General features: G+C 33.4%; 1 protein-coding gene across 1 annotated transcript in view; it reads right to left on the bottom strand.

Annotated features, from left to right (window-relative positions):
• The window catches only part of LOC138704762 (legumain-like), a 34352-nt gene extending 25738 nt beyond the window's left edge, over positions 1-8614 (bottom strand). The window contains exons 1-2 of the mRNA XM_069832974.1: positions 8475-8614; positions 3455-3592 (exon numbers count right to left, since the gene is read on the bottom strand). Coding sequence (XP_069689075.1) covers positions 3455-3592; positions 8475-8480 — 144 coding nt within the window. The 5' untranslated portion in view covers positions 8481-8614. The remainder of the gene's footprint in view (positions 1-3454; positions 3593-8474) is intronic.
• Between the last annotated feature and the right edge of the window lie 3513 nt (positions 8615-12127).

Here is a 12127-nt window from a genome sequence, read left to right as displayed (position 1 = left end):
AAGTTGGCACAAATTCCATTCGTTGGTTGACACTTCAATGACTCTCTGTATTAGAAATGAGTACTGATTTCTTACTTATATTTTGTGTTATATATATTTTAAATAATGCTTCTTTTATTTTCTTCTTTATCATCACAAATCTACATAGAATTAACAACGTTTTTTTCTTTCTTCGACAATGTTTGTTCCATGTCAATGGATATGCTAATAGACGTAAGTCTACTCTTTCATTCAGAAAGAGCCTGAGTATGGTGAGAGGTATCATGTTATTGAATTACTGGACCCACCCATCTTCTTTTAGACAAGTGAAATAACCCAGGACATCACCAAACGACATATTTCTTTGCAGATGGTTAATGAACGTGAATGTTGGTAACAAACAGGTGGTACTACATGTAACACATCACATGAAACATTACAATTCCTGCAGGGCACTATTGTTAATTGGCTCATTTCTAAGAGATTATGTCTACATGTTGCTGGTAGACATTTATTTCAGGGTTTATCTGGGTCTATCTATCAAAACAAATCTCGATCAATTTATGACGTTAAAGAAAGTTGCTATGGCAATATTTCCAACATTAATTTTATTCAAAGGTGCTATGCAAATTAGCAAAAAAGCTGAAAAAATAATTCCGTGCCTGTACACTGCAAATGGAAGATATTAAGAATACATGTTTAAAAAATATGGGCTGAGTAGATTTTATAAAAAAATGAATATTGTGAACATTATTTTCAAACGACTTTTGTGAGCTACACTTCTTAAAATACAAATATAAAAATAGTTTACTTGATGTGCTTGACTTTTCGATCCCTCTGTACTTTTTATACAATTAGGATACTCTTTAAAGATAAAAGAAATTTGGTTGCAAATTGATTAATTAAAAACTACACCAATTTTATTTACCTCTGACTGAGGTTCTGGGTGATATGTACAGTACATCTATTATCAGGCAGTACATCTCACTTGACGGTATGTGTCAGAGGAAGAACAATTTTTGTAAACATCTGAAGTCTGATTAGTATTACAGCAGTACTATTAGTTAGTCAGCGATGTATGCAATGGAGAGGGAAAGGAACTGGCCACCCTACCCCCCATTATCTCCTGGCCTAGTTACCTCATAAGTGATGCCTTATTGGTATCACTTGTGAGGTTCAGACCTGTCTTTACATAGTTGACTAAACAACAACCAATTTTCTTATATCAATTCAAATACAGAAGATTAACTGTATATTTCATTCTTATCACCTAGGGGAAATACTGAAGACACATTAAGCCTGATAAGAAGAAGATAAGTTTTAATACATACTTTAAATCTATTTTTGTATGATAAAATTCTATACCGGGTACATATAAAAATGATCACATATTATCCTATATAGGGACACTTATTTTCAAATGGAAACAAATTACTAAACTAATTCGAAGGATAGTCTCTTGACGCCAAACTCTTCAGTCTGATTTTGAATTTGTTGTGGAATAGATTACTTAGGAGTTACATGCAACTAGTGTGTATGTGTGCGTGTATGTTCACAAGAGTAGCCCATGTGTAATTCTGAGTTGTAGAATGTAATAATTTAAATTTACTTTTATTTTAATTATTATTCATTGTCATTCAAGATATTTACCGGTAGTACTAATACAGGATGACCCAACGAAAAGTGGAGTCTGCCATCAGCTGCCAATTTTGTCTCATATAATACATTAAAATATTCTATTAAATTAATAAATAAAATAATGGATAATAAATTAAATTGCTGTTGTTGTTGTTTAGTCAAATGTCCGAAGACAGGTATAAACCTCGCAAGTGATGCCAACATGGCACCACTTATGAGGCAACTGCAGTGGCGGTTCCTCGGGGGAGGGAAGGGAGGAACGTCCTCCTCACATTTTTCTTCTTTTGAAAGTAAATACCAAATAAAATATGTGCCTTCAAATTCAAGGAAGATTCGATAATTTTTAAGTTCACTGCTATAAGAAAACCTTGGTTGATCGAGTTTTAAACAATGCGCGCTCATGTGCTGCTAGAAAACTGTTAAAAAGATGCGAGATTGTTTGTGTGGAGGAATGCCAATCCATTCCTTCTTTACTGCAGTTAGCACACATAGACAACAGCGCACTAGCGGCCAGAGAAAGAAGCAGAGTTTTAAAGCAAGCGAATGAACGGAGAGGGAGGAGATCCTCCTCTGAATTAGCGCATGGGCGGGAAATAAAAATCGACTGGTCGTGCGGCAAGCTCGCTACTGCTGCCATCTAACGATCTTGCATTCAACCAGACTATAACACATCTAGGAGGAGGCATAATAAAAACAGTTTTAACGCAACGGTATGAAAGACACCATATAAACTTTTTTTTTGAAATTATAAATCAAATATATTATTCATTGCACTTTATATAAGCTACTATTTAGGGTTTGAAACTTTCAAGGATATTTGAAAGTTAAGTCGGGTTTATATAAAACAAAAAGGAAGTAGTTCTACGTTAGTATCGCAGATCTTTTTGACCCCTAAAATTCACTTCCATTCATTGTGTACTAGACAGGGCAATAGCAAAGTTATCAGTTTTGTACAAATATATTTGAAATTGAAAGTAGTACTCCAAACTTCATTATTTTTAACAAAACATTAATTGGCCACCGGCAACTTTGAACAAAAATGGTAGTATGACTTTACAAGTACTGATATTCTTCAAAAGCATGTGATACTGAACTTTTAAAATATACAGTACATTTGGTAACACAGACCACGTGGGTGGGTGCAGTGTTCTCTCTTTCCTCACATTATTTCCCATTCCCATTTCCGCGGTTCCGATTATGTGTTAGTAGCTATACGTAGTCTCTTCCAACATGTGTGATGCTGTAGTGTGCTCGAAAAATCCTGGGAGGTGAATTTCCTTGTAATTGTTAATTTGTGCAATTATTCAACAATCAATGGAAGTGAAAACATAGTATATTTTGGAAAATTTAGGAAACTCAGTTTACAAGAACAGATTATTGCTATACAGAAGGGAAGGCCAACCCCAACACTACCTGGTCTTACATGTATGCATGTAGGCTAATTTGTAGCATGTTTCATTCAAGAAGGTGTCATTTCGTGCTGTTACCTTCTTTCCTCCTCTTAAGAAATACGCAGGAGCCGCCACTGGGCAACTAGGCAGGAGATAATGGGGTAGGGTGGCCAGTTCCTTTCCCCCTCCACTGCATACATCGCCGATTAGCTACATATTGCACTAGTCAGGCTTCAGATGCATACAAACAGTTTTTCTTCCTCTGACACATATCGTGAAGTGATATGTACTATCTGATAATAGATTGTTGACTAAACAACAACAACAAAATTAACTCTGCATGTTAGAGCCTTCTTCGAACAGTTTTCATAACTTAGTGATAATGAATTCTATTACTGTACAACGTCAATTAAAAAAATGAGCCTTGAATTAGCCTACATGTTTACCTGATGTCTGTAGTTATCATATCCGTTGGATCCTGCCACTAGTAAAGCCCATTTTTTTCCTCCATTTTCAAGCTGAAACTTACTGCTGATGCATACAGCAACCATCAGTAATGACACTACTTGTAACAAACCTCTAACCTGTGAAGGAAACAATATTAATCAAACAAACTGAGAGATTTATTCTGAAGACAATTTAACTGTTTCATCTCGGAGCCATCTCAATGCTCCTGTGCCTGTGTTGAAGGCACTCAAATATCTACATAATATTCTACTGTAATACTGTAATATTACTTCCATCAACTCCGCAACTCATGCTGACTATTGGCATCACGTCCATATGGCTCAATAGAATTGAATGGACATCCAACCAGTACGAGGGTAATGTGTGGTCAGCATAATGATCCTTCCAGCCATTAAATTAGTTTAATTAAATTGGATAACTTATTCACCATACATTTTCATACAGAAATAATACTGATTTCGTTACACTAACTGGCATACAAAAGCAGACTTTTTTTACTTAGTATAGTTCTCAAATTCTTCATAATGGGTTGGCAGTTGTTTTAATAGCCGAAATTTCAAGCGCAAAAATATCCTTCTCTCATGAGGACTCGAATCAATACTGTGCATTAAAGTACTTTATGTTTAAGTTGTATCTGAATCAGTGGTGTTGGCACTATAACAGGCTTTCACTGTATATAATTTCGCTTTTGTGTGTAACATTTTCTAGTTTCTTCGCGGTCACTTTCTTCTTCATAAATACAGTAGTAGTCAACTGAATGTCATCCAAACTTTCCAGCTCTCACGGATAACATTCTTGCAGTTTCATTCATATCACTACAATCTGGTAAGTACCGGCACTGTGATTTTTCGGGTAACTGGTAAATTACTTATTAAGGAAATAGAAAGGATCTTGTATTTCAAAGCAGTTACACAAAATGTCCTCCATTACGTTTAACTACACATGAGGTCTTTAAAAGCCAGTGTACTGCAAGCGAAAACATAACAAATTTTGCACTTTATTGTTCACATATTTTTATTGTTATGAATTTACAAGTAATGAACAGCTGTAGTGATCCACGGTAATGTATACTTAAGCTGTTTTACCACAAATTTGGTTCATGGTAAAATACTAATTTTTACGTCATTTATACATAAGTTACTGTTTTTTTTTTTTTTTTTTTTTGGTCCAGGGAAAATATTCGTCTCCTACGAAAACATTAGACTTTTATTTGTTGATCTGTACGACCACCATGGATGACTATAGCTCAACTCAAGTGATTACCTGAATGACTGAAACTTAAGTTTTAAAATTCGAAACAATGAGATACTTAATTACATGAAGTTTAGGACATTTCTCCTAAATATGGATCCCAAAATCCGGAATGTCTGGTACGGTAACTCTAATCTCCTACCTCCCACCAATCCCACTAATCTTAAATTATATCCTGAAATTCTCTGATATTCTGTCGATATTATAATTCCATTCTTTCCTACTGTTAGAAACGAAGTTTTGTCCAGAATCTTTTTTATGTTTTCACAACGATTTCTATCAAATAGCATCATTCCTGCTATTCTGTGGACAATCCTTTCTCCTGTGGTTTGCGCAGTTTTTTTCCCTGCTGTATCATATCCGGTCTCTTATGTAAGTCAATATACATTTTATGACTCATATCTTCTATTTCTAAATGGACCTCTATTTATTAAATCAAATCTACAGTATATTGCTTGCTTACATTAAACATCTACACTGTCCTATCTCCACTGTTATTTCAATAGAGCTGCATGTCAATAACTTGATGTCATTATTTGTTTAACAATCTTATCTTCTGTGGCAAGTTCACATTTCGTAGAGCTCCCGTATAGATCATGCATTTTTCCTTGCACTAATAACCATACTAAATTTGTTTAGTAATATAGAACTTGTATAGCTGATTTTGTAGATGGTCTTCATTATCAGTCAACAGAACCGCAACATTTTTACTGAAAATTTAGATTCCTTTACGTCCTATTCAGTAAGCATATATTTCCAGATTTAATTTTCTTTATTCATACTAATTATACAGAAAAGGTTCAGCTTGCTGCATATCTATATTAAAATAATTTTAAAATATATGGTAAGCTTAATTCAAAATAGATTTTGAATATATGCTCTTTTCAATGTAACATACATAACAAAAACTTAAAAAAAAAAGTTTTTTTGCAAGAAAGAACCATAAGAATTTTAAAATGCTGAACAAAAGTGATAACTTTGTATGTTTAATTAGCGGAATATCATTTAGTATTTTTTTAATTATAAAATGCAACATATGTAACACTTCTCTATTAGGCCTACATGTTTCTCTTTCTGCTGAACTCATACTATAGAAATACTATTCTAGAAACCTATTTATACAACTTTTATTATGATTATGTTCTTAATATGAGAAATAGTACTTTGCTTTTGCATAATATTAATTTTTACATATTATTTTTTAAATTAATTTACCGGTATGTTATTGCAGACAATGTGAGTTCAACAGAAAGAGTAAGAAAATGGAGGGAGAAATTGAAGCAAAATGAAGGATTTCACATGAAAAATACTTGGAGAAAGAAAGAGATAGGAGAAACTTGAAAGGAAAAGATATATTAATGGGTTCTAAATAATTGAAATTGAAGCATCTGCGGACTGCCAATAGAATATGGAAATGGAGGGAAAAGAAGAAACGCTGAGTCACAGAAGAAAGGTGTTACTATTCCTCACAAAACTTCAAGTTATAAGTAGTTTTCAATCCTTAAGCAAAGCTGTAAACAAGTAAGAGGTAATGTCTAACAGCCTCAGTAAAAGGTTAGCAGTAGTGAAGAAGCTAGTGAATGATCTGCTCCCAAAAGTGAAGCTTCTATGCAGTAAACTTCACAAAAAAAATAATTAACACCTAGGATTTCTGCAACTGACATTAATAAAGTAGAGTACAGGTAGATTTACAATCGTGATGATACTGTATAAACCACAACTCTCAGTTATATTTCCAATATAATATTATACCGTCAACAATGCTATTTAATCACTTCCCAGCATGAGTACTATATAATTCGATATGAAAGGTTTATTCTGCAAAGAGTTGGAGTTAATTTTTCAATTTACTTTATACTTCCAACAAAACCAATGCTTAAAAATAAACCACAGTTTGCCTTTCACAAATCAATTTTGTTTCAACAATGAATAAGTTTGAATATATTTCTTTGCATCGAGTCCGATGCGCTTCGTCAGATCGACTTTGATGACATCATCAATGCTTTCTCTGTGAAGAAAGTGCGAAGGAAATCTTTATAATCCACAAGTAAGATGTATGTATTTTGATTCCAGTAATTTATTGTAACATGTCATTTAAAACTAATTTAAACTAAACATGCCTGCCCTGTTTGTGAGAGTTGGGAGGCGGCAAATTTTAGCATTGCCTAGGGGCGGCACTATGCCTAAATCCGGCCCTGCAAGCACCAGGGCTCAGGGACACAAAATTAATGAACTTCAGATATATTATTGGTGACACTATGAGAAAGCATATCAGTGAAGTTAAACTTGTCTCCCTTCCATTTCAATGCAAACTCCTCAACACTATATGGTTTTGACATGGTTCAAAAAAAATTTACAAGCAATGAGTCACAGTACTATAACAAACTGGAAATCTTTAGTTTTTTTATTTAAAAATTCGATTATCATCTATACAGTCATGAATATCTTCAAAACATTTTAATATCCCCCCCCCCCCGGGAATAAGGGTATAAGTACATAGGGAAACAATGAGTCATATACCCTTATTCCGGGGGGGGGGGTATTCATTTGTTTATAATAAAATAAAAATCTTAAAAAAAAAATTGTTGGAAATCCTAAAAGTAAATAAATAAAAATATAAATCTAACAAACAAATTTTAGTTTTTTGTTGAAATTCAAATATTTGAACATCACTTATACTACAATAAACTTCTCGGAAAAAGGTTTCACTAATAATAAAATTATTTCTAACAAAATCACTTTTAGAATAGCCTAACTATTATACAGAAATAAAAATTTAAAAAAATTCGAACTGAAGGTCATGAAACTCATGATAAATATGAATAATGATATAAACAACACAAAATAAAATAATTTGCAAGCAAACAAAGTAAAAAATGTAGAAAATTAAGCTTTTTTTTTTTCCATGTTCTGGAATTTTCATGATACAGACTACCAAGTGGAGTAACAAGATCACCCTAATTCAATAATGCGAATTACTTGTTAAAGTAGATTAATGATTTTTATTTCAAAATATTAGTAGACATATTACGAACAAATCGAGGAAAATGAAAATAATATTGAAAAATAATCAGTGGGGTAATCCTATTACTCCCCTTGGTACCAGGAGGGTTAAATACGTGGACTAGAGCAGCCAAACGTGACCGGCAACTTAGTGATGGTAATATTATGCAATCGCCTGAAAATTGTAAGTTCTTTATTTATAATGGAAACACTTGCTCTGGCTATTACTAACTTACGTCCATAACAATTTGGGAAACTTTATAGGTGTGAGACACATAGAAGGGTTGCCCACTGGAATTCCATTTCAAATTAAAGAGCCGCGAGTCTTGACCGGCAACTTAGTGATGGTAACTAATATTATGCAATAGCTTGCAAATTGTCATTTCGTGAATAAAAGGAATTTATCTATACCTTAGTGATGGAAAAATTAGGAACAGAAGTCAGAATTGTCACAATGTTTTACTGTAGGTTCCCCTAGTTTTTACATAGTCCATAGGCCTACTCCGCTAAATATCCCAAAAAGATGCGAATTTCCTCTATTTTTCTTCATACTGAGTAGATGAATATCTTTCTAAATTCTAATTTTATAATTTGCGTTGTAATTTATTGCTAAATTATTCGATTTTTCATTACCGGTAACCTCTTCGTGAACAAAAATTATTTTTCAACAGGCTATTATAATTTTATATTGTAATTACCAATTGTATAATACTCTATCTATTGTCACATTATATTCGTACTTACCATCATTTTTCCGATTTTCACTTGGACGAACAGTATTCCGTCTTACATACAAACATATAGGCCTATGAACAAGGCAGCTACTTGAATGTTTTCAAGGGACTTCCCCCAAGTCCAACAACAACGTTTTCAAACTACACGCCAACACAAAGAACCAGATTAACACTAGAGAGGAAATGTCATATTTATATATACGCTGTGTATAACTTCCCGATCACATGTTCCTGACTTTAGGCATGTTTGATGACGTTTATCAAGGTCTCTCCATTTTCATTGTACAAGATTACTTCATGTCTAACCAATCATATCTCAAGTTTTAGATGCCATGATTGGTTTACTAAAATGGCGCGATATTTGAATAGCCAAGATTCTTCTGATACTTCGATATCATGTCGCTGCTTAAATGTCATCCATACGAAATTCATGAAAAAAGCACTATTTATATTATTTTGTGGATATGCGAAAATTCCCTTATATGTTATGTCCAGACATCGGATTCTAGGGCAAATGCCTATTTTGTTTCTTTAGGAGAAAAGTAAAAATAATTATTAATATTTGTGTTTCATGGAAATTGAAAGGTATTCAAAGAGTTTTATAGTGCCCTAAAATGCCCCAAAACGGTTATTAGAGCCTAATTTGTTAATATTCGCCTAAAAATGCCTAACTCACTGTAAAGTTTCGCATTTTACTCTTACTTTTTATAATTTATACATGCATTCACTGCGAAATTTAAGGCATTTAAAAAGTGGAAAGTTTGCTTCACACCGGCCATGAAACCATTGATAAAGGAAACAATATGTTTTGAATCTCACGACACTCGCAATAGATTTCACCGAATTTAACATGTTTGGAGGCATAAATGCCGACAAAGAACCAACCTTCGTTTTGAAGCAGGCAACAATCACAACATGTGCTGCTACCGATTCAGAGATATACTATACTATAAAAATGACTGTTTTCGGTCTGAAACCGATTAGCTGTACTGCCCTTCAGAGTGTCATAAAATCACAATTTTTGGAGAAAGAGTGTTTTTGAAATATTTATGAAAAGTCGTAAAACTGCGAATTAGTAGGGTAAACCGTTACAAAATATTTAAAGAATGGCCCTCCTAGTGTTAACACTACCAGGAAATGCAACAATAAGTGGAACTTTGTATTTTTGTCCAATTGAATCTCAATAACAACTGTTCATTTGAATGCTCGTTAACAGTTACTCTTTCCCTCACCTTATTTGTGTTGAGAAGTTTTGAGCGGTAGGACGTTTTCCTGTGAAGTTTAACGCGATAATGCCGAAAAATATAAGTGCAAAATCTACATTGATCCGGCAATGGCTGACAGAATATTCAGAATTCACTTATGATGGAAAAATAATATTCTGCAAGATTTGTAGCAAACAGGTATGTAACAATAGTTGAAATATATAAATTCTATTAATTTTAATGAGTAGGCCAATAATATTCTGCAAGATTTGTAGCAAACAGGTATGTAACAATAGTTGAAATATATAAATTCTATTAATTTTAATGAGTAGGCCTATAATATTTATACATTGACTGAGCTATCCTGAGGTATAATTCTTTTTAAGACCACTACACTTTAACCTTTTAAATTCCGATAGTTAAAGTATTTGCAGGTCAAAAATTTTGATTGTTCGAACCCACTAACTTTGTGATAGAAATACGGCAATACAACAATTAGGATTTTATTTTAATTCAGTTTACTTTACATTTTTAGATTTCGCAAGAAAAGAAGTGCCACCTAAAGCAGCATGTGCAAGGAGCGGCTCATAAGGCTAAAGCTCAGCAGAAAAATCAACTGCAACAAACTTTACTAACACAGCCTACTTCATCCAATCTCAGCAGCAATTTCTATGCTGATTTAACCAGAGCGTTTGTTGCTGCTAACATTCCCTGGAATGCAATTGAAAATCCGGTTTTAAGACAGTTTTTACAAAAATACTGCAAACAAAATATCCCATCTGAGTCGACCCTAAGAAAAAATTACTTAGACAGAATATACAATGAAACTTTAGCTTCCATTCGGGAGGATATAGGTGATTCTTACATATGGGTCTCTGTGGATGAAACCTCAATCCTATGAATAGGTATATAGCAAATATGGTAGTAGGAAAACTTAGTCCTGATGGACCTTCGATTCCACACCTCATATGTGTTAAGGAACTTTCGAAAGTGAATAGCCAAGCCATTGCTTATTTTGTAAATAAAGGCCTACAGTCTTTATACTCAGGTAATATAGACGATTCTAAAGTTCTGTTGTTTTGTACTGATGCTGCCTCATACATGGTTGCTGCAGCTCCACTTCTTAAAACATTTTATCCTAACCTCACGCATGTAACCTGTCTAGCACATGGCCTTCACAGGGTTTCTGAAACAATCCGGAATGAATTTCCTCTTGTCAATTCGTTTATTTCTAACACAAAAAAATGTTTTTGTAAAGCCCCATCCAGGATTTCAATATTCAGAGAGAACTTTCCAGATATCCCACTCCCACCTCAGCCGGTTGTTACACGATGGGGAACCTGGATTCAGTCAGTGGTGTATTATTCTAAGTATTTTAAAGAAGTGGTCACAGTTATTGATAAATTACCTGAAACTGATAGTGCAGCGTGTGTGAAAGCAGTGAAAGATTGTCTGAATGACTCACGAGTGAAAAACGATATTGCCTACATAACATCAAACTTTTCTTTCATACCTGCAAGCATTGAACAATTAGAACGTGAAAAACAATCTCTTTGTAGCCAAATAGCAATAGTAAAGGAAGCTCAAGTGAACATACATTCTGCTTTGGGCGAAACTGGGAAAAAAGTTAAAAATAAGTGGGACAACGTACCGTATTAAATAAGAATGTAGGATTTTCATTGTTGGAAAAAGTATCAAGAGTGATATCGGGGGGAAAGTGTAAATGTTCCAGTAAGTATTGATGTTTCTATTGTACCTAATTTAAAATTTGCGCCTCTCACATCAGTTTCGGTTGAAATAAGTTTTTTTGCTTTCAAAATGATTCTCAGTGACAAAAGGCAAAGGTTAACTGTGGAGAATTTAGAAAAAATTCTGGTGGTGTACTGTGCAGATAATTATAATAAAGTCTGAGCATGGAACTGAATTTCAATAACTTAAAATGAGTAATCTTGATATCAATAATCATTATTTCATTAGTTTCAATATATTAAATTTGTGAAGCTCTGTTTATAAATATAATATAGTATTCTTTTTAATGTTTAAACATACTTTTTTGTGCGTATTTTAGTGTATAACTAAAAATTTCAGTGAAAGAAATAAGTATGATACCTTGATGTGCCTAAAATGCCTATTTTCATTAAAATAGAGCCTAATTTTACAAATTTTGAGCTTATTTTAGGCGCCTAAAACTGCAATTTTTAGTGCCTAAAAATCCGATGTCTAGTTATGTCTATTGATTCATTCACTCACATAAAACAATTTTGCTCTCATGATGTTATCTGAATACAACACTGAACAAATGTTAGATTAAAGGAACATAAGCTAATTTTTGTGAAATTTGTACCTCCTCAGATTATCTACATTTCACTGTTTCTCATCTAACCACCTAATCAGATCAAGAAGTAAGGATACCAAGTAAAAATAAAATTAATCTTAAATTGGCCCATTTCTTTCTTCT

This window comes from Periplaneta americana, chromosome 8 (assembly GCF_040183065.1).
Source record: "Periplaneta americana isolate PAMFEO1 chromosome 8, P.americana_PAMFEO1_priV1, whole genome shotgun sequence".
NCBI classification, from domain to species: Eukaryota; Metazoa; Arthropoda; class Insecta; order Blattodea; family Blattidae; genus Periplaneta; species Periplaneta americana.
Note: the sequence above shows the minus strand (reverse complement) of the source record. Positions and strands in the feature narration are given on the sequence as shown.